Source organism: Macrotis lagotis, chromosome 4 (genome assembly GCF_037893015.1).
Source record: "Macrotis lagotis isolate mMagLag1 chromosome 4, bilby.v1.9.chrom.fasta, whole genome shotgun sequence".
Lineage (NCBI taxonomy): Eukaryota > Metazoa > Chordata > Mammalia > Peramelemorphia > Peramelidae > Macrotis > Macrotis lagotis.
The window spans coordinates 264,338,107-264,363,910 of NC_133661.1; the positions used below are offsets into that span (position 1 = coordinate 264,338,107).

At 37.4% G+C, this 25,804-nt stretch overlaps 1 protein-coding gene and 1 long non-coding RNA gene across 3 annotated transcripts in view; one reads left to right on the forward strand and one right to left on the reverse strand.

Moving 5' to 3' along the window:
• Positions 1–5,062: 5,062 nt before the first annotated feature.
• Positions 5,063–9,782, reverse strand: TMEM30B (transmembrane protein 30B). The gene has a single exon (XM_074235955.1). The coding sequence runs from the start codon at positions 9,711–9,713 to the stop codon at positions 8,655–8,657; it is 1,059 nt and encodes a 352-aa protein (XP_074092056.1). The 5' UTR covers positions 9,714–9,782; the 3' UTR covers positions 5,063–8,654.
• Positions 9,783–10,241: 459 nt separating this feature from the next.
• Positions 10,242–25,804, forward strand: part of LOC141522480 (uncharacterized) — a 114,221-nt gene continuing 98,658 nt past the window's right edge. For both annotated transcript variants that reach the window (XR_012478220.1, XR_012478221.1), the window contains exons 1-3: positions 10,242–10,389; positions 20,854–20,985; positions 21,627–21,687. This is a non-coding gene — a long non-coding RNA (uncharacterized LOC141522480). The remainder of the gene's footprint in view (positions 10,390–20,853; positions 20,986–21,626; positions 21,688–25,804) is intronic.

Genomic DNA, 25,804 nt, shown 5'->3' on the forward strand with positions numbered 1-25,804 from the left:
GGAGACAGGGAAAGGCCTTCTGTAGAAGGTGAGGTTTTAAAAACATCTTGAAGGAATTCAAAGAAAGTAATGAACATCCAGTAATAGGGAGCCTTGGAACTCATTCATCTGGAAGAGGAGGAATAACATAGTTAGAACCATGCTTTAGAAAAATCCACTCAGCAGGTGAATGTAGAGAAGATTAATTTGGGAAGATAGTTGAGACAGGGATTGAATGAGGATTGCATTATGAGTAGAAAGGTGATATATATAGATATATATATATATATATATATATTCAATTGTGAAGGTAGAAATGACAAGATTTAGTAATAGAGTGGCTAAATGGGATGAATGAGAGTAGTAAAGATGCTATCTAGGTTGTGAGCCTGGGTAGCTGGGAGCATGGTTGTGCCCTTGGCAGGAAAAGAGAAGTTCCAAAAAGGGGAGGATTTTGAACACAGTGAATTTAAGAAGTCTATGGTATAACCAGTTTGAGATATTGAAGGCAGTTGGAGCTCAAGAAGAGTTTAGGGCTAGATCTAAAGGAATGTTAATGCTTTGTGGTACTTTTTGAATGAAGAACATGAGAATTTCCCCTCAGGGTGAAAAAAAAAGCCAATTTTAGCCTTGAGGTCATATTAAAAAATTTGGCACCACTTTATGAAAGTTTTAAATTTTGTATTGCATTAAAGTAAAAAATAAAAAGGGGAGAACTAAATAAAATCTCAAAGGGAAAATGATCATAATCAATATCTTTATCATTTAATAATGATGTTCTCCTTGTATACTACAGTTGAGCAAATCCAAAGAAACTATGAGTGCTTTATTGTGGGAAACATTGTAAAGTATTAGACTTTTAAAAGTACATATACTATATTAACAGTCACTAAGAAGTAGAGATTAAGCCTAGACCATCCCCCCTTTTTAAGATAACATGCTATGCTTCAATAGATGCATTAAATTTTATCAATAAATAATGGATTTGATCACTTCATAGCAGTGAATAAATTGTCCTTTTTTTTTAAGATCATGATCCAAAAGAATTAAGCATATGATGCTTCAAGAGGAAAGATAAGGGAAGGGAGGAGCCAGAATGGAAGTACCTAGCTTAACTTTCCCAACATTGCTGTCCAAATGACTTTTTTTTGAAAATAGTGTTTTATTTTTTCCAATTACATGTAAAGATAGTTTTCAACATTCATTTTTTATAAGATTTTGAGTTTCAAATTTTTTCTCCCTCCCTCCTTCCCAATGCCTCTCCTTAAGACAGCAAGACAATTGGTAAAGGTTATATATGTACAATCATGTAAACATATTTCCACATTAGTCAAGTCATGAGAGAAGAAACAGAACAAAAGGAAAAACAATGAAAAAAATGAAAATAGTATGCTTTGATATGAATTCAGACTCCATAGTTCTTCCTCTGGATGTGGATAGCATTTTCCGTCATGAGACTTTTGGAATTGTCTTGGATTGTTGTATTACTGAGAAGAGGCTAAGTCTATCATAGTTAATTTCACAATATTGCTGTTACTGCCTCCCAACAACTTAAATGCCTCAAATCAAATTCTGCAGTGGCAAAACCAACAAAAAGTTCAAGTGAGACATTTTCCCAGACTAAGAAAAATTAAGAATTTGAGAGAAGGGTATGACACCAGGGTGGAGGCCTGTCCAAAACCCATGTACATGGCAGCAATTTTAAAATATCTCAGTCTAGAGGTGGTTAAGGGGGTTGAAAGACTGGTCAGAATAAAATTATGAGGATCCATTTACTGGAACTAGGTTCAGTTGGTGCTGACAGACAACAGCAGGCCGTTCTGGTTTGCAGTTCCAGGCTGGAGGGGGCCACTGGTGGTCACTCTTAAGGGTTCAGGACTTTGATCTCAGTTGCAAGGCAAAAAAAGCACAAGCATTTGAAGCTTCAAGGAACTGGGGGTCCTTCCTTGGTATGGACCCGAGCACTGACCAGGAGAGCACTGACCATACCTCTCCCTAGTTCAGACCAGCTTGGAAGCACAAAAACCTTGCAGCATAAAAAAGCCTCAAACTTGGGACACTGGTTCCCTAATCCCAGGTGAACAGAAACCAACTTTAACATAAGGTTTAAAGTCAAGAAATATAGTGGAAAAAAATAAGCAAATAATGACAATAAAAAAGAATTGGATCATAAAATACTACCACCAAAGTAGTGGCAAGGAAGACCAAACATAAAATCAAAAACAAGACAATGTGAAAATTGTTACAGAGCTTCAAAGAAAAAAGCTAATAAAGTTTTAAAAAATAAAATATGAATAGTAGTGGAAAAATTGGGGAAAGAAATAAGAGTGATGAGAGAAAATTATGTTAAGAGAATTAACAGCTTGGTAAAAAAAGGGGCACAAAAATGCTGATGAAAATAATACCTTAAAAAACAAAATTGGCCTAATGATAAAAGAAGCACAAAATTCACCCAAGAAAAGTACTCCTTAAAAAGCAAAATAGGCAAAATGGAAAAGGAGGTACAAAAATTAACTGAAAAGAAGTCCTTAAAATTTAGAACTGAGCAAGTAGAAGGTTATGACTTCACAAGACATCAAGAAACAATAAAAAAAAGTCAAAAGAATTTAAAAAAATAGATGTGAAAAACAGATGGAAAGGAGAACAAGGATAATTTGACCATTATTGAATTATCTGAAAGGCATGACCAAAGAAAGAGCCTAGACAGCTTTCATCAGCTTTCAAGAAATTGTCAAGGAAAAATGTCCCAATATCTTAGAACCCCTCAGAGGGTTCTAAGAATTTGAAATTGAAAGAATCCACTGATCATTTCCTGAAAGAAACCCCAAAATAAGAACTTCCAGGAATAATTTAACCAAATTCCAGAGCTACCAGTCCAAGAGAAAATACTTCAAGTAGTCAGAAAGAAGCAATTTAAATATTGTGAAATCACAGTCAGACTCACAAGATTTAGTGGCTTCCAGATTAAAGGATTAGAGGAATTGGAATATGATATTCTGGAAAACAAAATCAAGAAAAACCTAACCATAAAAACTGAGTGTAATCCTTTGGGAGGGAAAATGTATAGTTAATGAAATAAGGGACTTTCAAGTATTTCTGATGAAGAGATCAGAGCTGAATTAGAAAACATTACATTAAAGCATAAGACTCAAGAGAAGCATAAACATTCAAGAATAAATCAATAAGGGATTCATTAAGTTAAACTTTTTACATTTCTATATGAGAATATGGTAACCTGTTGACACTTAAGAATATTTTCATTATTTGTTTTTTTTTCCCAAGGCACTGGGGTTAAGTGACTTGCCCAAGGTCACAACAGCTAGGTAATTATTAAGTGTCTGAAGCCTCATTTGAACTCAGGTCCTCCTGAGTCTAGGGCTGGTGCTCTATCCACTGTACCACCTAGCCACCCCAAACAATATCATTATTAGGACAGTTAAAAGGACTTTATGTAGACAAAGGACTTGAGTGTGAATTGATTATGCTGGAATCATCTTTAAAAAAATGTACTGAGAGAAGGGGGGAAGGAGAGGTAGAATGGAGAAAATTTTCTAGCATAAAAGAGGTAAGCAAGAAAAGAGCTTTTATAATGGAAAGCAAAATGAAGGTGCTAAGCAATGCATAAATCTCAATCATTGGAATTGTTTCAGAATGAAGAATACACACAGAGAGTTTTGTACAGAAGGAATTTACCAACTAGGAAAACAGGAAGAGAAATGGATAAGAAATACAGTGGTGGGGAAGAGGCAGATTAAGGGAGGTTAAATGGTTAGATTAAGGCAGATTAAATGGTTAGAAAGAAAATCGATTTTTTTTGATAAACAGGATAAAGAGCAGATGATGATGAATTGAGAAAGATACATAATAATCATAATTGAGAATGTGAAGGGATGAGCTTACCCATAAAATGGAAGCAGATAGCAAAATCGATTAGAAACCAATATGTTGTTTACAAGTGTCACAACTAAAACACATACAAAAGAGACAAATTGGCTGGAGCAGTCACTGAATATTTCAGATTTCAAATGAAGTAAAAAAGGCAGTAGTAGAAATGATCTCAGAAAAAAGCAAAAGCAAAATTAGACCCAATTAAAAGTGATAATCAAGGAAACTACATTTTGATAAAATATACCATAGATATTGAATTCACAAATTTTTTAAGTCTCTCTCTCTGATAAAAGTTGCATTTCTCAAATATATACTAAGCATAGAATTGAGACAATATTATAAAAATAAGAGCCATTTCCCCAATTGACAAATGGTCAAGAGGATATTAATAGGCAGTTTTCAGAAGAAATCAAAACTACTAATAGCATATGAAAAAATGCTCTAGAAAATTAAAATAACTCTGAGCCATCATTTCATTCTATCAAAAATGATAAAGACTATAAGGAAAAAAGGGAAAAACAGGTACACTAATAAACTACTAATAAACTCTGGAGAACAATTTGGAACTATGCCCCATAGGGCTGTAAAACTGTGCATACCCTTTGACCCAGCAATGCCATTGCTGCCTGTGTTCCCAAGAAATTAAAAAAGGAAAAGAACCTATATGTACAAAAATATTTATAGCTGTTCTTTTCATGGTTATAGAGAATTGGAAATCAAGAGGATGCTCAGCAACCATGGAATAGCTGAACAAGTTGTGGCATATTTTTGTAATGGAGTATTGTGCCATAAGAAATGAGGGGGTTGGTTTCAGAAAATCATGGCAGGTTCTATATATACTGATACAAAGTAAAGAATAGAGAGATCGATTTTACAGTAGCAACGTTGTAATTTTGATTAATTGTGGAAAGACTCTGATCAATAAGGACTTATAATGAAAAATATTGCTAACAACCTCCAGAGAGAACTGTTGAACTGAGTGCAAATTGAAGTATAATTTTCTTACTTTGTTTTTCTTGCTTTTAAAAAATATATAGTTAACATGAAAATGTTTTCCATGATTTCATATGTGTAATTGATATACTGTTTTGTTTTCAAGTAAGGGTAATGGAGGGAGTTAAAGGGAAGGAAAAATTTGGAATTAAATTTAACAATGTTAAAAATTAATAAAATTAAAAATAAAATACATAAGGGAAATATAATCTTTATTCTCTTTCAGTAAGTAAAATAACAAAAACAATTTTCACTAAAATTTTAAAAAGAAAAAATAACATTTATTACTTTTTAAATATACAGACTGATGGAATAGATTAAAGGTAACATTGAAATATGGAATTTTAGCTCCCAAATACATAAACAGATACAGTAAATTCTATTTAGTCAAATTCAGAGAATTAGCTTCATAAAAATCCTGACTGTGGTTAATAAAAAATTACATGGTTTAATAATTTTCACATTTTGGTCTGATCTGTGCTTTCATTGATGAAATTCCTAATGATGAAATTCCCTCTAGCAATGCAAATCATCGACTATATTCTATAATTCTATAGTTCTATAATTTAAAATGTTCAAGAGTTGGGAGAGGTGGTTGGAGGGGGTCACTGAGAAGTTATGAATTGATGAGAGTCAAATGGTCAGTGTGTCACAAGAAGGACATGAATGCAAAATAACTCCAAAGGTCAGTTTTCTACATTATACCATGCTGTTTCTCAAAAAAAAAAAAAGGAAATAAGAATTATATTGAATTTAACTAAAAATGTCTTTGGTAATTCAGAATGCATTTAATTTAGGGTCTTACAATACTTAATGGTGATTGCCATGGACATGAGCAAGATCCTAAGAAAAGTATACAATAGTAAAGAGAATAAAGAATTATAGAATTTGAAAGCTGAAAGAGACTTTCTATTTTAAACCATATGTAAAAGGAATGCCCAGTATTGCCAATCAGTAGAATTCTGGATATTTGTATACATATATCATCTGAATAAAGTTGGAAGGATGTAACATTTTTAAGCTTTAATGAATAAGTTACAAACAGAGAAGGGACTTTTAAAAGGCAATAAATACAATTGCTTCTTAGGAGAATTTTGTAGAATCACTTGAATGATCACAAAAAAAGATTTAGTCCAAAGTTTAATAACTCTCTCAAAGTTTCAAAAAGTTTTTTCAAATTTCAGTTTGCACAACATTTTCTCAGGTCACAAGCTTTTATTTTAAAACATGATTACTAGAAATATATAATGTTTATTTGAAAGCATAATTAGAAGAGAAGCTCCTGATGGAGTCCTCAGAAAAGCTAAGTATAGCTCCTGATGGAGTCCTCAGAAAAGCTAAGTATTTTTGGTCTTTCTCATCAAGGTCTACAACATAATGAGAAAACTAAAATGAAGAAATGGGAAGAAAATCTTTCCTAAGACCTACTCTGCATGCCTAGCAAAACAAATACCAAATACAAGATCAACAACTGAAGATGTTAGAACAAAAAATTAATAGTTGGACTTTGGAGCCCTTAGTTTGCCTTGAAATCGCCTCTGATTGGAGCCATTTGGCCTTTCTCTAAGTTATTTGGTATACAGACTTCTAGAAAGTCAAGGATATTCTTATTTTTAGAAATGACATATGGCTGGAGTGCAAATGCTCTTAAATATATCTAGGAAAGCTAGTTTTGTACAATTAAAGAGGTCCTACCAAACATAAGCCTTGTATAGAGTGATTAGAGTGCTAAACTTAGGCATAGGGAAGCTAGGTTGTGCAGTAGATAGAGCCCTTCCTTGAATTCAGCCTCAAGACATTTGACTCTTATTAACTGTGAGACCATGGGCAAGTCACTTAACCCTGATTACCTTACATCCAAGACCATCTCCAGGCATCCTGATTCATATCTGGTCTCTAGACCCAGATGACTCTGGAGGAGAAAGTAAAGCTGATGACTTAGCATAGCAACCCCTCACTCAAAAATCCAATTCATGTGCTTATCATTGCTTCACTTCCCCTGATATTGTGGTCTTCTTTGAAAATGAAGGACAGTATTATTATCAGAAGACATAGGTTAGATTCCTATCTCTCTGATCCTTAAGAGGTATGTGGCTATGAACAAAACAGTCTTTTTGAACCTCTATTTATTCATCTGTAAAATGAAGATATTAGCTGTTACTGCTCTCACAGGCTCATTTTGAGTTCAATCGAGATCATGTATGTAATCTATAGATCTTAAATCACCATACAAATCAGCTACTATTAGTAGCATAGTGCCCTACACTCAAGTATTAAGTGACTTGCAGATAAATATGCAAAAATGGCCCAGCTCTCAATTATTGTTTTAGAAAGGATAATACAAAGGAAAATGTTAAGACTTCCTTAGAAGGCAAATACGTAAGGCAAAATTATTATTACTGTCATGATTATTATTAGGGAAGGCAGCATGATGTAGTATAAAGAGCAATGAGTTGAAGGTCATAGGATTTATTTTTCCTATCTCTGCTTTGTCACTAGTAGCTGTGTGACCATAAGTGAGTCACTTCTCTTTGGGTCTCCATTTCCTCATCAGTAAAATTAGGAGGTTCAGAGATGATTCCTAAAAATCTGACTGCTTGAAATTTACAATTTCATATGCAACATAATCTGTGGTAACCTTCAGAATCCAGAATAACTTTCAAATAATAAAAGGGAGAGGGGAAATTTATAAGAAGTTCAAGTCAATCATCCAAACCCTTCCAGAGAGACAATTAGAAATGGAGTTATGTACCAACCTACAGAAAGCTCACAGTCAGAGGAGGAAATGGGATAGGAAGGAGCTGTTTTAAGATGGTTAGGTAGTTCAGTGGCTATTAAGAGCCGGTTTAAACCTCCCACACATGAAGAATAAAGGGGGGCTAGGTGGCACAGTGGATAGAGCACCAGTCCTGGAGTCAGGAGGACCTGAATTCAAATATGACTTCAGACACTTAATAATTATTAATTACCTACTAATTACCTAGCTGTGTAGCCTTGGGCAAGCCACTTAACCCCATTGCCTTGCAAAAGAAAAAAAATAAAACTAAAAAAAATAAGAAAGGGAAACTTTCTTAGTCCTTAGATCTACCATTCAACCAGCTCCCCAGGGTGGTTAAAGAATTTTACAGCAGGAGGGAGAAAGGAGGTTGGGAATGGAGAGGTGTTAAGGTAAACAGCTCCAAACACTAGAAAGATTCAACCATTCTTTCTGAAAGAGGTGGAGAATAAATTTTTTCTGGTCTTCCTATCTTCCCTCCAAACAGTTCCACATGGACAATAAGGAATTAGGTTGTGAGGGAAATGGGATGGAATGGGAGAGGAAAAAGAGGTTGCTAGCTCAAAGGACTGGTAAGACAAAGGGCAATTTTCTTTGAATTTACGCCAACAGCTCCTCAGGGACAATCAGGAATTGAGGTAAGGGGGGGGGGGTGGTGGTGAGGTAGATGGGGAGTAGAAAGATGTTGCTGAATAAGTAGCTCAAAAAGCTAGAGAGAGAACTCTGAAAGATTTGGATACGTCTCCCTGTACTTCGGATCTATTCTCCAATAAGGTTCCCCAGGAATTGGGTTGCAAGAGGGATGGGATGGGGCGATATCGGAGACAGCTTCAACCGCTGATCTGATCAAGTCGCATCACCAAGTGGCGGAGGCGTCTTTTCCTGCCTTCACCCGGCTGAAGACATGTGGCAGGAATCGGGACCAGGGCAGGGTCGAGACCCGAACGGCTCGAGACGCGTGGAAGGCGGCCCGGTGAGGGGGCCGGGTGCGGAGCCGGGTGCGGGGCGGCCCCGGGGGTCAGTCGTCCTCCTCATCCCCGCGGCCGTTCTCGTCCTGGTGCCGGATGTAGACCACCAGCATGACCAGGCCGGTGACGACGCAGAGGGAGCCGAAGGCCAGGTAGGCGATGCCCAGGAAGGGGTTCTTGCCCCCCATCCACGAGACGCTGCTGAGGATGACGCGCTTGCGGCCGCCGAAGGCGAGCACGGGGTAGTTGTAGGTGATGCTCAGGCAGTAGGCCCCGCGGGGCAGCCCCGCCGAGTAGTCGCCGCGGCGGACGCGCGCGTACAGCTTGCGGAAGGTGGGCAGCGCGGCCGTGCGCATCCACACCACGAAGTCCTGGTTCACGAAGCCCGTGTTGTTGGGGTCCGGGCTCAGGGCGTAGGCCGGGCGCGGCCAGTTGGGCGGCTTGGCCGTGCCGCGGAAGGCCAGCCGCAGGCTGCCGTTGACGGGCTGCGGGTTGCGGAACTTGACGTGGTAGTCGGTCCACCAGGCGATGGCCGCGCGGTCCAGCGGCACCTCGGCGTAGGCGCCGCCGGGCAGGCGCCGGTGCAGGAGGCGGAAGGAGTCGTTGAAGAGGCTGTTGGCGATGGCGCCGCAGGGCGCGACGGGCAGGCCGCCGGACAGCTGGTAGGGCGCGCACTCGTTGGCGGGGTGGCGCAGCGCGCCCGCCAGCCCGCTCAGCTGCTCGTCGTCCCGCGACACCACGTAGCGCCGGTAGTTCTGGTAGAAGTTGCTCAGCTCGTAGTAGAGGAACACGGGGCCCTGGAAGAGCTCGGGCAGCGAGAAGCACCAGCGGCAGCGGCAGCCGGCGGGCGGCGGCGCCACGCGCTCCGCGGCCGCGGCGCAGGCCGAGCAGTTGCCCGGCGCGCCCGTGTAGTCGTACTCCAGCTCCTTGATGCCGTTGGAGGAGTAGTAAAGGCCCAGGCCCAGGCCGATGAAGGCCAGGCCCGCGCACAAGAAGAGCGGCAGGACGATGCCCGCCGACAGCAGCGGCTGCCAGGCGGGCAGGCGCTGCTGCGTGAAGGCCGTGTTGTCGGGCTGCCTGGCCCCGGGCGACGCGGCGCTCCAGGCCATCGCGGAGGGGCGACCCCTTCCCCGGCTCCGCCGACGCGGGGCTCCGGGCCTGGGCGCCCTGGGCTCCCGAGTTCCGCCTCGGCCCAGGTGCCCCTCCCTCCGGCCCCGCCCCCTACCTGGCTGAGGCGGCGCCCCTGCAGGTGGACGGCGGCCCAGAGCCGCCTCGGACTGGCGCTGACTGGCGCTGACTGGTGCTGACTGGGGCGGGGGCCCGGGGCCCCGGGGGGCGGGTCCGAGTTGTGCATCCCGCACCTGCCCCTCCCTGCCCGCTGCGCACTAACTCCCCCAGCCCCCCGGCTGCTGCTCCCCCCCCCCCGCCCCATTTCCAACATTCCCACGTGTACGAGAGAAACCAAGGATCCCACTCAGGGGGTGGCGGGGCGGTGCAGTGGATAGAGCACCGGCCCTGGACACTGGAGGACCTCAGTCCAAAGGCGACCGCACACAGTTAATGATTGCCTAGTTGTGTGACCTTTGACAAGTCACTTTAACCCCACTGCCTTAAAATAAAAAAAAATCAAACAGGAATGTTCAGATTGTCTTTTTCTGATTTTCAAGTCTTTAAAGGACCACATTCATTGCTTAGCCAGACTTGGGATAACACACCAGGATGAATAAACTGATTCAAAAAGAAGCAGTTTCCATACATCTGCTGAGCTCTGGAATTCTCCTGACGGTAATCGACTCTTTAATGCCCCCCACTCTTATCCCCCAGACCTGTTCTTCATCTTATCAAAATCTTTAATTCCTCGGAAGCTCCCTGTTTTTCCATTCTATTAAACTTATGATCAGCTATTTCTTTTCCACCACCCTTAAATTCATTATAACTTCGATCTGCGAATCTACAACCCTAGGTAACTTGTATCACCTTTCTTATGGTGCTGTTGAAAGAAACTATAATCTTGCAAGACTTCATCTACTACAAATTTATGCTAACAAATTAGACCTTTGTGACTCCAAAGCATACTTTTTATTGGTCTGGGTAGTCAACCATTGTGTTACTTGACTAAATTCAAAATATTTCTCTGACAGAAAAAAAATATGAAAGAACTTAAGACTTTTCTTTCCCCTCCTTCCCCCATCCCATGTTATCTGGAACAAAAGGTGATCTATTAAAACTGGCATGTAGCACTTGGGGTGGGGAGGGAGCTGATCAAAAGAAGACTAATAAAAGTATGCATTGAAACCATGAACTGGTGTACCATAAATTTGTAGTAGCGGAGGCAGCTAGGTGGAGCAGTGGATAGAGCACAAGCCTTGGAGTCAGGAGGACCCAAGCTGTGTGACCTTGATAAATCACTTAATCCCATTGCCTTGCAAAAATTTTTAAAAATGTAGTAGATACAGTCCTGCAAGATATACTTTCAACAGCACCAGGAAGTTCAAGCACAGGAGCAGGAGCATTATGGCTCTCCACCCATTGTGGGGAAATGCATTAATTGGCCTCCCCATTTTTTCCCCTCTTCATCTGGCTTCAAATTATAACCAAAACCCCACCTTCTTCCACAAAACTTTATTGATCCCCTTAAATACTAGTGCCTTCCTCTCTGTTGAATTTATCCTGTACCTTTTTACATAGTAGTTAGATATGAGTTTCTTGACAGTGCAGACTTTGCCCCTCCCCCATCCTCAGCTCTTAGCATACTGCCTGGCACAAAGTAGGTACTTAAATAGTATGGACTGACAGAAGTGATTACTTGTTCTCTGAGGAATAATAATCAGAAAGTGGTGTCAGGTGAGGCTACCTATATCAGAGGAAAGAAGAGTAATGGTAATTGGCAACTCCCTCTTGGGAGTACTAAGGCAGCTTTTTAAAAAAAACTTGATACATAATAGAGAATTCTGCTATTTTAAGGCATGTATACAAGATATATCAGAACCTGTCAAGACCTTTCAAAACCAATTACTACTATTCACTTCGTGATTCATGTGGTTCAAACAGTACTGCTGGAAGGAATCTAGAATGTATTGTCAAAGATTATAGAATATCTTGGGCAAAAAAACTATCAGGAGTATAAGTATTTTCTTCACTGCTGCCTTTCAAAAAGAAGAAAATCAGAAGAAGAAAGCATATTTGGAACACAACTGTTCAAAAAAAAAAAAAGATGGGATTTCAATTTTGGGGACCTCAACTTAAAATTTAGGAATGTTTTATACCTAGCAAGAATGAATTTGTCCAGAGTCTTATGAAAGTTAATTGGAAACATCCATGTTCAATCTTAAATATCTGAACTTATGAGATAGTTACAAACTTAGAATAGCACTTGCAGCAGAAATCTACAGGTGATAAAATCCAAGAAAGGAGTCAATTGTAAAATGTATGTCATGTAAATGCCAGTTCACAGAGTAAAGTATACACAAGTATACTATAAAATACATGAGTACACTATAAAGTAATGTAAGTACACTATAAAAATTAGCAATCCTAATGCAAAGATTTGGTAAGGTGGGTTCTGTGAATGGAATATGATCATAGTTGTATATAATTCAAAAGCAAGGGGGAGGGTCAGCATTGCATGTTAAAATAAAATGTAGCATTTTATATACATAAAATATATGTATATATCTGTACACATAACTATCTATCTAAAAGCTTAAAACCTCAGACTTCATTTGCCACCCATAACTAATGAGTCAGCCAATAAAAGATCCTAAGGAAAAGGAGGCAGCATGCATCAGGTAAGTCATACTGCCACCATCCCATCACCACCCAACACCATCTATACCTTTGTTTCCTCAGCAGCCCTGATGAAGTTAGCCCAGGATTCTGAATCCAAGGACCTTAAAAACAGTTTTTATTCTATGTCTTCACCCTTGTGGAGATGCAGTCTGGCAACTGCTTCTGAAGACTGATAGCTCCAGAACATCCAAAAGTTACTTCAACCAAAGTTATTGGCACTGTCAAATGGTTTATATCAGATGCTGCTGTTATCAATTAAATGACACAGAAGAGGCATTACCATCTATTTTGATACTGCACCCTAATGAACCTGGTACCTTTCCATCTTGAAGCTGAAAACTGATGTCTCCATTAGAATGAGTTTGAGAGCAGAATCTGCCTTTTCTATTTGTGTTCCCAACATTTAGCACATGCTTTGCACATACTGATCACTTAAGCTTATATGAGGAAATCCAGTAAACAGAGGGAGGCAGAAAGACATTGTCAATGGAGCATAGGCCGCATGGACAGAAGATAAATTTGAGAAATATAACAAGTCTGAAACTAGCATATCTGAACATCTGCTGGAATGCTCTCTGCCAAAACGAGAACCAAAAAAATAGAGAATTTTGTCATTAGAAGGGATCTCAGGATCTATCTAGTCCAACATATCTTAAAAAGTCTCCACTATAGCAGCCAACATTAGTGATCAATCAGACTTGGCTTGAAGCCTTGCAAATGAGCAAAATTACATTTATTTTTTGATAGTTCAGTTTTTTGTCACATCAAAATGGTCTATTTACAACTTTCATCTACAACTTTTGGTTCTACAGGGATTCGAATAAATCTTTTCGTTTAAGGAAAAAATAAATTATTTTTTAAAAAAACACTCACAGGCAGCTAGGTGGCATAGTGGATAAAGCACCGGTCTTGGAGTCAGTAGTAACTGGGTTCAAATCTGCTCTCAGACACTTAATAATTACCTAGCTGTGTGGCCTTGGGCAAGACACTTAACCCCATTTGCCTTGCAAAAAAACTTTAAAAAAACCCAACACTCTCAACTTCTGTATGACTACCTCTTCACCCTTGAAACAGAACTTTCAATTAAATACAAACAAGACAAACATCATGTCCTAAAAACGTGTTTGACACTTCTAGCATAGTGGATGGAGAGTTGACCTTAGACTTAGGAAGTCCCTGGGTTTAAGTTCCTCTTCTGACATAATGTGTGAACTTAAGGAAGTTATTTAGCTTAAGTGACCCCAAGAAATTCACTCTTTAAATTGGTGTTGATATTTCACACAATAATGAAAACACAGATCTAGTATGTTTAAAAAATATTTAATCTGCTAAGATCTTTTTGTTTTCTGACTCATTCGTTGTATTGCTTAGTCCTCTCATTTTGTTTCATTTGCAAATTTGTTTAACCTGCATGCCATCTGTTAACAAGTCATTGATTAGAATCTCAAATATCACAGGAACATATTAGAACTCCATGGTACTCTAATGCAGACCACCCCATCCCACCAAGAAAGTGAATATTGAACCATAACTACTTGAGTCCAGCCATTTGATTCAGAATTTTTCTTTCTAGCCCACATCACTTCATCTGTTCTGCAAGAATTATATGTAAAACTTTATCAGATATTTTGCCAAGAAAATATCTACAGCATTCTGCTCTGCCAGTTTAGTGTTGTCTAAAAAAAAAAAGGAAATAAGGTTATTCTGGCATGACCTGTCCTTAATAAACCCATGCTATTCCTTTATAATCACTACATCCTTTTCTAGATTTTTTTTCACATTTTTAGTTATCTTTGTATCTCTGAAGTATTAAAATCCTGCAGTTTAAAAAGCCTACTTCTCTCCATACCTTTTTTAAAGAATGGACAATTCACACTTCTCCAATTAATTATTCCACTTGTCAAGTGACTTTTCCAAACTATTTTCCCTACTGAAACCTTCATAACGCCCTTCCCCCGCCCCCATTGAGAAGCTTGCCTCATATTTCACTGAAAAATTGAGGTCATTCAATTAAGAGTGCAACTATTTCTCCCATTTCACAGGAAAAAGTGCCCCCTCCTAAGGCAAACTTCTTTATATGCACATTTGATCAATATCCATTCTATCTTACCTTCCCATTCTTTGACTAATTTTTAATCTGTTTCCTGACTGCTTCACTACAAACATGCCTATGTCTCCCTCATACTCAAAAACACCTCAATTGGTTTATCCATCCTTAACTATTTTTATCTATATTTCATTTCTTTTAATACCAAAATTATCAAGAAAGCGCTCTATAATTAGTCCCTCAATTTCATTTCATTCTCTTAACTATAGTTTGGTTCTGCCCTCATAATTTAACTAAAACAGCTCTCTTCAAAGTTGCTAATGACTTTGTAATTGCCAGATTTAATGACCTTTTCTCAGTCCTCATCCCAATGACACTGTTGATCCCTACTTCTCTTTGATACTCTCTTCAGATTTTTATGATACTGCTTCTTATTCTCTTACCTGAGTGCTTCTAAATTGTCTATTTTGATGGATCTTACTAACCATCGGTGTTTCTCCCATGTTTGTGTCCTGAGTCCTCTTCTGTATTCTCTTAAGTAACTTATCAGCTCCCATGATTTCAGTTATCCCTGTACAGATGACTCATATCTGCTTGTTTAGCCCTAACCTTTCTCCCAATTTCCATTTTTATATTATCAATTGCCTATTAGACATCTTGAACTAGATGTCTTAAGCTATTTAAAAATTAACATGTTAAACTCATCCCCCCCCCCATAAAACCTATCCTCTTCTAAACTTGTGTATTACTCTTGAGGGTACCACCATCCTCCCACTTAATCAGGCTCACAACCTAGGTGTCAGCCTCTACTTTGACTCACCATGACTTCCCAAAGCTAATCTGTTGCCAAGGCCTGTCAATTTTACCTTCACAACATCACATATATACCCCATCTTGCCTTTGATACTGCCATCACTCCACCACTACACTAGTCTTTATCAAACCAACCCTTTACCAAACCATCCCAGACAACTGGGAATAGTCTGAGGATTGATCTCCTTGCCACAAGTCTCTTTCCCCCTAAAGACTATACTTCGTTTAATTGTCAAACTGATTAACTTAGCATAGCTATGACTATGTGATTCCCTCTGCTGCCTCATTCAATAAACTATTGCCTTCGGGATTAGAATCGTGGTCACTTTCTATTTAAATTTTATTTCCCTCACACACTTTGTGATCCAATGACAGTGGCCTCCTTGCATTTCCTCATGCATGACATTCCATCTCCTGGCTCAGAGCATTTTCAATGGATGACTCCCATGTCTGGATTCCCCCTCATCTCTACTCCTAGCTTCCTGGGTTTCCTTAAAGTTCCACCATCTTCAAGAAGTCTTCCTTGGAGTCAGGAGTACCTGGGTTCAAATCTGGTCTCAGACACTTAATAATCACCTAGCTGTGTGGCCATGGGCAAGCCACTTAACCCCATTTGCCTTGCAAAAAAAACCTAAAAAAAAAAAAAGAAGTCTTTCAAAATCTCCCTTAATCTTGGTGCCTTCCCTTTGAATTTGCCATCAATTTATCCTATATTTTGTTTGTCTCTAGTGATGCATGTTGTTTCCTCCATGGTTTTTTCAAGAGTTAGACTATTTTTTGCTTTTCTTTGTGCCCACAGCACTTAGCACAGTGCTTAAGAAATACTGATTGGTTTTAATTCTGTAATATTTCTCCTTTTCTCCTTAATCTTACAAATATCACTAAAAATGACTCAGCTATCATACTCATCATTTTCTTTACAATGAGGATATAGTTTATCTAAATCACATGACTTTAATTCAAAAGTAGCTAAATGCTCCTACTTTGGGTATCAACTTCAGAGTTAGCCAATTTTGTTCTGTCATGGCCCGTGTAAAACGTTATGTGATAAAAATAAACCTCAGAAAATAAAAGTTGTACATAACAGCTAAGGTACTTGGGGAGAAGTGTAGGTTGGGGAGCAATTCCTACATGTCATATTAGAAAACAAAAGCAAAACAAGAATTAAATTATACTGCTTTCTCTTTATTGTTATCATTGTCTTATCTAACTGAAGCAGCAATGCTCTCCTTTGATTGTCCTCTTACCCTCAATATAACTATTAAAAACAAGATAAAATTATTTTTGTTATCCTTAGCTCCCCCACAACTCTTCACTCCTTCTGAGCTTTAGCACTTTTGACAATTTTTTTTTTTAGATTTTTGCAAGGCAAATGGGGTTAAGTGGCTTGCCCAAGGCCACACAGCTAGGTAATTATCAAATATCTGAGACCGGATTTGAACCCAGGAACTCCTGACTCCAGGGACGGTGCTTTATCCACTGCACCACCTAGCCACCCCCCTTTTGACAATTTTCAAGGATCATAACATGCTCATATCTTATGTTATCTGTCTTCACTTTAATCTTATGTACAAATCTTTTTAAAATTGAGGTTGTCTTGTAAATCATATTTGTCTCTTTGGATAATCTCCATTTTTTCTTCTCATCAGAATTATTTCCTGTCGTGTCTTCAGAATTGTATTTTTAAATATTATCCTTCCCTCTTTAGTGGACTTCCTTTTGTGGAATTTTAGTTCATGAGATTCTGCCTTTCCTTCCTCTTTGAAATTTGGTCTCCCTAATTCAAGAACTCATATCTGTATATCCAGTTTTTTCTCTATCAAAACTTTGGAAAAGAGTGTCACTTCCCTCAAGGTTCCTATAAGTTTCATCCCAGCAATCAGTTCTTCCCTGATAGTGAAAATTTCCTTCTTTTATCCCTCACTTACATTCCCAAGATGGTCTCTAGTTCAAGAGCTTTCCATCTCTCCCTTGGACTTTTGCAAAAGACTCATGACTTGTTTTCCTGTTTCATTGTCTTCCCTTTCTAATCTACTCTACACACTACTGTCAGTACTTGGCACTAAAACATAATATCTGGTATATGGTAAGTATTTAATATATAAGCATTGATAGTACAGTTTTATTGTTCTCAGGAATAAGCTAATTGGGCAGAGGCCATGTCTGATTTTAAAAAATATAATACAATACCGAAAGTATTGGTGTAACTGAGAATATTCTGATAGATTTGATTTCTCTGCATGCCAAGGACCATAGCATCATTGAGGAAGTTCCCATTATTTCAGTTCCCATGAGACTATGCTTTGGCATAGAATTATTGCATCACAAGGGTAATTGAAGCTGTATAGAGAGTAACCAGGTCTTGAAAGTCAGGCAGCCAAAGCGCCCCTGAGGTCAACTCTTGAAAACAGAGAGATGGGCCAAAAGAACATATCAGCAAGAGCAGCAAAAGATATGCCTTAAAGACTTCAACTACCTTTATTCTAGTTGAAGAATGAAACTTTTTCCTAGTTTTTTTTTCTTATTTCAAAGATTTGACTCTTGAAGAAGCTGTTTCCCTAAGCTTCTCTACTTGTCTGGGAATGAGTATTAGGATGTATTGGCTTTTTTCTACTAGTTTTACTTTATAATTCTGTCCTGATTAAATATTTCATTATTTCTATGTATAGTCCTAACTAATTAGTATGGGAAAAAAACTGAATTTAGAAGTTCCTGAGAAATTAAGTGGGAGCAAATTAATCCAATGAGGTAAATTGTCATCCAATTACTTCCGCGATTTAGATTCTAATTCATGTGAAAGCAGAGATGAATGATCTACAGTTTATATTGGCATCCAATAATAGTATAAATTCAAAAATGTGTAATGCAACAGGTAAACTACCTGATTCTGTGATATAGTTAGGCATAGCCCATATATTCTATTGTTTCAATATCTGTACTATTTAAATATTTAGTTTGGCTAATGACCATTCAAGCATTCACTTTTACCTTTATTCACCCTGATTGACAAGGTCAATCAAATTGACTGAAAGCCATTGGATGTTGTACAAAGGCAGGATCAATTGTGTCAACAATTCAACACTAAAGTTTGAAAGGATCAATTAGTTGTTGCCATGAACTCTAGAACTATAAAAATGCAAATCTATTGAAAACTGGTGATGTTATTTAACTAATGATTATTAGCTATGTAATGCCTGGTCTTTAATTTCAACTCATATCAATATGATCTAGACAGAATATTAGTGACTTGTTTTACTATAAATTTATATATGTGTATACTATATATATATTTATATATAAAATATATAATAGCAAATGTACACACTCATGTCTATGCATACATATAAACCCAAGTGTTCACAAAGGAACTGTAATTAAGCTAGTTTAGGAAATTGGTGTGGGAATCTCATCTACTAACTCTGATCAAAACCGAGCAGTGATTTAGTAGGTAAATCCTAGGACATTATCTAAAAGTCATAGTAGTAGTTAAATAACTTGAAATAGGGTATTTCAGCTTCTTTCAGAAGCAAAATTTGAACTCAGGTCATATATACATAAATAAATATGTATGTACAGAGAATGATCCAGTGGATAGTAAGCTGGCTTCTAAGCCCAGAAGATCTAAGTTCAAATGTTACCTCTGAAAGATACTAGCTATATAACAGGTAGAATGTTTAACCCTGAAGTGCCTTAGACAGTCCTCCAAAAGTATAAGCACAGCAGGTGCCAACTTGAATTAGTGGGGGAAATTTCCTTACTAGGGAATTCTATATACCCATATTTGAGAATACAAAGAAAATGTTTTGGATATTTGACTTCTAATTCTTTCTGTATCAAAAATCTTAAGAATCAAGACATAGCTATATAATATAAATTATAAAGTCTGAATTTTGGAATATTCTCTCCAAATTAAATGGAAATGCTGAATAAAACAGTATTTTCATTAAAGGAGTAAATGTTTCTATTTTTTCAGTAGGTGGCATGGGTCATCCACTGTCCAGTAAAAAATATTTTACATGTAGAAGTTTACCGCCCCCACACACACACACACTCAAAAATCCAAGAATAAACATATTCCTACCAGGGTGAGGCAAAACCTTTCACCACAATTGTGTGTATTGGTGGAAGGAACTGAATGAATTCAGTATCTTCCCTCTGATCATCAGATTTGATCTAGATTTAGGACTTCTGAGTGCAGAAGCTCTTGAAAATAAGGCAGGTCAAAAGGTGGAGCTATTTGGCTAGTGATCACAGAGTTCATCCAATCTGTATTTTGATGGTAAATCTTTCAAAGGATTCAGCTATTTAGCAGGGAATTTTCCCTTATAGATGGATGATGGATTAAAAAATAATCTCCATTTAAACAAATTCATTGAAGACAGAGAGATAGAGAGAAATAGAGAAATATAAGGTGTTCTGAACATAAACCTTTAAAATTAAGAACATGGAAAGTTCTGGGGCAGCTAGGTGGCACAGTGGATAAATCACCGGCCCTGGAGTTAGGAGTACCTGAGTTCAAATCCGATCTCAAACACTTAATAATTACCTAGCTGTGTGGCCTTGGGCAAGCCACTTAACTCCATTTGCCTTGGCAAAACCTAAAAAAAACATGGAAAGTTCTAATCCATAAATAATTTTAAGAAATCATTCTCAAATTTTATGGTTAATGGAGTAGTTTGTAGAAAAGCAGAGTCAGGCACAATCTTAATATGTACCAAAAGTCCAATAGGTAGAGTTTAAATTCATTTATGAACTCTGCTATTTTTTGAGGAGAGAGGGGAAGCAAACAAAATTTGTCATGTTTTATTCTTTACCTAATACTTAGAACTATCAAATTTAAAATATTTTCTTTTCCTTATTTAGCTGAGGGTGTAAAGCTGCCTTTGAGGGAGCAACATCCCCATCTTGTGGTCTTCTGTAGTAATAACAGTTTACGGTTCAGTTATTAGGTCTCATTTGTCTAATGCTTTAAGATTTAAAAGACTTTCTAACAAATCCTCTAAAATGGGAAATACAATTATTACTCCCTTCATTTTGAAGATCAAGAATCTAAAACTCAGAGACATAAAGTAACTTACTTTCAGTTAATAACAAATTTGTTATTTTCTGACTTCAAATACATTGCTCCTAAAGATTTTTAAAGGAAGGAAAAAACTTGTATTCTAAAATGACGTTGACCAGAGTGTACTTTCTACGATTTCAGTGGTTCTGTCTGTCTGACATGAAATAGGGATACAAAGAATTGCAGTTATACTCAATAACAGAATTGCCATTCTACCTTGCCACAGAAGCCGAGTCAAAAAATTTAGTTTGAAACAAGGAATTCCACTCATAGTCTTTGATATATTCTTTTTGATATATTCTTTTCAGATTTACTGCAAGATTCCTCCAAGAGGAATAGATATTATATTTCAAGTATGCATTAGAATGTATCCTGTTGGACCAGACTTCCTGGGAGTACTTCTACCTTGTTTCTACACATGTCTAGCCCTGCAAACTTCATGTGTGAAGACTTTGAAGTGGTCAGAAATATGTTTTGTTTAAGAATAAATAAGCTTTCCTCACGAGTATTTTTTTTTTTGTTCTTGTTTTTGTCTTAGGGAGTTCCTAGAAGTAATACTGAAGTCAGGCAAACTCTGAAAGGGTGTTACCTGTGATGCTGCTAATTCCAGTTTACTAATTCTGGTCTCCTTTTTGGGTTCAAATCTCACTAATTTCCCTGGAAAAGAATGGCAAGTACCTGTCTTACTGATAAATGTGGATGGGGTGGGGTGAGGGGAAATGTTGAAATTAAAATTGAGAAAAGAATTGTAACTCAGTTCTTGCCCCCCATATCAAATGTTTTTAATGAAAATGCTTCTTTTTTTGTATACATGGAATAATTTATCAGGTAAATTGAAAAATATAAGCTCTGTTGCAAAGCTGATTCAGAACTACCCAGAAGTAATAATTTAGTTTGATTTAAATGCTACATGCTTAATTCAAATAAAAAATTTCCACTTGATTTATAATACATATATACATACATATATAATAATTATAATATTTACTTATATGTAACATATATGTGTGTTTAAATATTTGGTTCTTTGAAGATTCTTGATTTTAAGTACATGGGGGAGTGAAGGGGACAAATCTCAGAAACTACAAATGGAATCTTTGATCTTTTTCTCTCAGAAGGGACTACATCTAAATTCTCAAAACTTAATAATGACCCACTAGAGGGCAGTGTGTAGAGATGAATATTGACAATGCAAGTTGATTTGGGGAACAACTACCAAATTCACACACACACACACACACACACACACACACACACACACACACACATATAATTGGTGGAAAAGACTAATCATACTACCTACCTCTTCAGGAATCTTTACAAGCCTCAGAAAAAGTATCCTAGTGCCAATGACTACCTGCAGATCAATCAGGTAAGGCTTTGCGATTGGCAAGTCATGGTTGACATATCTTCTTCCTTTATTTTATAGTTTTTAATTTTGTCAGCTATAGTTAGAAATAGGTTACTGATCTGCCTCTTTTTCCACAACAGGAATTCTCCCTCTTAAAAAGCAAACAAATTCATAAAATGATCCCCATTATATATCAGCTACTCTTAATTAGCTTATAGAATAGGTATTTGCTAATTAGGAATAGCAAGTATAATTGTCACAGAACCCCCATTTCCCAATTAAGGGCACAATTTCCCTTGAACACATGCTATCTCTGGAGAAAGTGGGCTTGAATTTATAGTTGGAAAAAAAGTTGAAAACAGGTCAATGAATCACAATAAATCCTGATCACAGCATATCTATAATATTATATAAATCTTGGACAATTATCTAAGACAGAATAGTTAAGTGAATTGTCTATACTCACATAACTAATAAGTATCAGAAAAAGAAATTAAATTCAAGTGTTTTAACTCCAAATGAAACACTTTCTCTCTGTTTAAATTTGTAAATCTCTTCAAGTATCTTCAGGTAGGCAAATCTTGAATACTACATATCTTTTTTTTTTTTAGGTTTTTGCAAGGCAAACGGGGTTAAGTGGCTTGCCCAAGGCCACACAGCTAGGTAATTATTAAGTGTCTGAGACTGGATTTGAACCCAGGTACTCCTGACTCCAGGGCCGGTGCTTTATCTACTATGCCACCTAGCTGCCCTACATATCTTTCTTAAAATAAAGTACAAAGCATAATATAAATTAAGGTAATGTAAAATTATGTTTAATATAGTGTTAGATGGTGTTTTAACCAAGATTGCTATAGATACTTCAGCAGTGAATGCTGTGTGATTCATTCTGAATAAATTTTATCTTTCACTCAAACTATTAAAGGCTAACACTTCTTCATCACATAAAGCCTTTCATTATTTAGTTTTCAGAGCAGAAGTCTTGCTGACATGCCAGTGATGATATGAGAAAGATGCTAAGAACTCTCAAAGTAAGCATAGGAATTCTCAATTGATATGATATTTAACTCTAATTCAAATTCTGAGGCCACATGCAGCTTGACTAAAGGTGGTATTTTCAACATGACATGGAAGACAGAGCAAACTCAGGTAAACAGGTTATAGAAATTTAATCAAATAAAATTTAATCAGTAAATGGTTTTAGTGGAGAGATAACATTTTTCCTTCCTGACTCTAGCCTATGTTTAGTATTACAACTCAAATTTACCATGTTCTTGTCTTTAACCTTAGCACATACACAATTACAGAAACACCTGACATCTCAACTGAATACTATCAAACAAAAATAAATGATAAATGAAGTCATTGAATTATATACATGCACAGATATACAATACCGGAAATACCTTGTAATAGGCTGAAGAAGATCAAATCACATCTCTTGGACTATATATAAAAACAGCAAGCTAGTTCACAGCTAGTCAATTAGGAGAAAACTCCAAATTCAAAAGTAGGGATTCCAAATTGTGATGGGGATAATATCTTAACCTCTGCCCTTAATCAGTTTAGGGGACTAAGGATTCAGGCCATAGATATCATTTGCTAGTCTCTTGAATACAAAACAGTCTCAAGGAACAGCATGCACTTTTATGCTTGCTTGGCAGACCAGCATGGACAACTTGGAGTAGGAACTTTGCTTGATTGAATCAGATTGTGGTGTCTTTGATTTATATCCTTGTTGAATATCCTTCCCTGTTGGCTAAGTAAATCTTTTTTTTTTTTTTGTTAATTGCTGAATGCCCTTTAAGTGCTCATTTTGTTCCAATATCAGACTTCAACTTTAAGAATTCTAGCATGATTCAGATCCAACCCAGAAAATAGGGGGAATAAGAGAGGAGTATCTCCTTGCCTTTTTCCAATAACTGTACTATCAGAGAGATAGAACTAGTAGGAGATAATGCATTCATTTAGGAGTAAGAAAGAGGCATGCTGACAGCAAACAGATCTCCTAATTAGCCACAAGTAGAATTGTCTTCTTGTATATTTTAAAAAGCAGGAAAATCTAGAGGTCCTGTCCACATCAGTAATGATGTCCACTAGAACAGTAATAGCTGATAGCAAGGACAGTTGATGGAAACTAAGAAATCCATTGAGCAAAGGCAGTTTCAGAACTCTACAAGAGCACTGTCCTTAGAGTTCAACTAAGAAGTATAACTGAGGGAAACTTCAGAAGGATTCCAAAAAAGGGAGAAGACACTGTCTGGTAACTAATAGGTAGGTCTTCCCTCTGCTACAAGGTGTTCCTGTACATATGTGTCTCACCATGATTTGATTATAAATTTTAGCCTCAGAGACACTGTGTGTACAAGGGAATTGTTATTCCCTTAGCTGGAAGATGAAGGTTCTGGCACAAATTTACTTATTATACCGATTAGTAAATTAGTAAATATCTATTCTATAAGCTAATTAAGTGTGACTGATACTTAATGGGAAATACCTTTATCTTTTAATATAACACATTCATATTTGTTATATACCCTCCTTGACATAGAATAGAATTTCTGTTAATGGGGAAAATGTCAAGACCCTTTCATAACACAAATAGGGTATATACATCAGAGATATCTCTGTGCATCTTATGAATGACAACTTTCAAAAAAAACCCAGCCCTTAAAGTTATCCATAGAACCCTGAAGCAATTAAGTATAGTAGCTTCCCTTTGGGGACCCAACTTGACAATTCTAGAGGGAGTTTAGGGTGCTGTAGATTTACAAATCTTTAAAAAGGGTGCTACACTTTAAAATCGAATTCTGACTTTCTGTTCTGTTTACTTTTCTACTTTAGACCTTTGCCTTTCAATTTCAAACATAGCTTTCACTTTATTGCTGTTGCCCTTTATTTGATACTCTGGTTTGGTGCTCTTGTGCCTTTGACAATATCCCAATTTCATCTACCACTAAGTCTGTTTTCCTTGATAGCATCACTAGAAAAACATAGGAGCTTTAAATTGCTGGTAGGTATAGCTTTCACTTAGCCCTGGATAACAGATTAACCCATGTGTATCTAGGCTACTTGTGCTATGAAAGGATCTTGGCATTTTACCATAGATAAAAGTTCAATTCTGAGTCAAGGTGAATATGTAACTAATATGAATGTTATTTAACAGATGAAAAGTATCATCCCTTTCAGAGGAAACACAAGTTCAAATGTTCATATGGACATTAGATCATTTATTAACCACATAGAATTGTATTGAGCAATTCCATGGTGATTTTACTAACACTTTCTGATTTAATTGAAGGTGAAGAAAAACTATATTAAGAACAGTATATTTTAGTACAAAGCTACTGTATTCACTAAATGTTTTGGGGAAATAACAACAGACATAAACTGAATATTTTTAAAAACTGGAAAAAAAGGTAAACAATCTGGAATATATTTTTGTCTCCATAGGAATCATAGTCCCTGAAGGTACTAAGGAGGAAACTAAATAAGTGGTGAATATAAAATTATGTGAAAGGAAGAAAGTTAGAAGAGATTTTTATGCCAGCACACAAAAGACTGTTTCTTTGCTTTGGTAGAGTCAGATTTTGGGTTTTAGCTTAAAAGAAATTCTGGTCAGTCCTTTCTGTTCAGGAACAAGAAATCAGAAATCTACATTGAGTGAAATGAGGCTCTCTGAATTCAGCCTCTAGGAATCAGGTATCTATGTTCCCATGCTAGAGGCCAACTCTCTGTCAGTCCAAGCCAGCAGCAACAGATCTGGAGAATCAGATTTCCTGGATTGTGAGCAATACTGCACAAGCTGCCACCTGCATATGAAAGCTGAGATACATGCAGAGGAGAGATGAAAGTGGTCAGCTAAACTTTCCAGAAGAAGTATCTTTAAGGAACTAGAGGAATGGGAAGCCAGGGACAGGAAAGAGGACCTTTCTTCCTGTACCATTCTTATCTTACTGTTTAAATTCCAAGGTACCAAATATATATTTTCCCAGACCTTGAAAATTTATAGGCCTCAGTGGGAAAAAGTTTCAATTTCAGACACAAATATGTATAACACTCACAGAGAAGGGAGTGCATATACTTGAAACTTATTAATGCCATTTTACGATGTTTAATAAAAAAGTTGTGCTTTCAG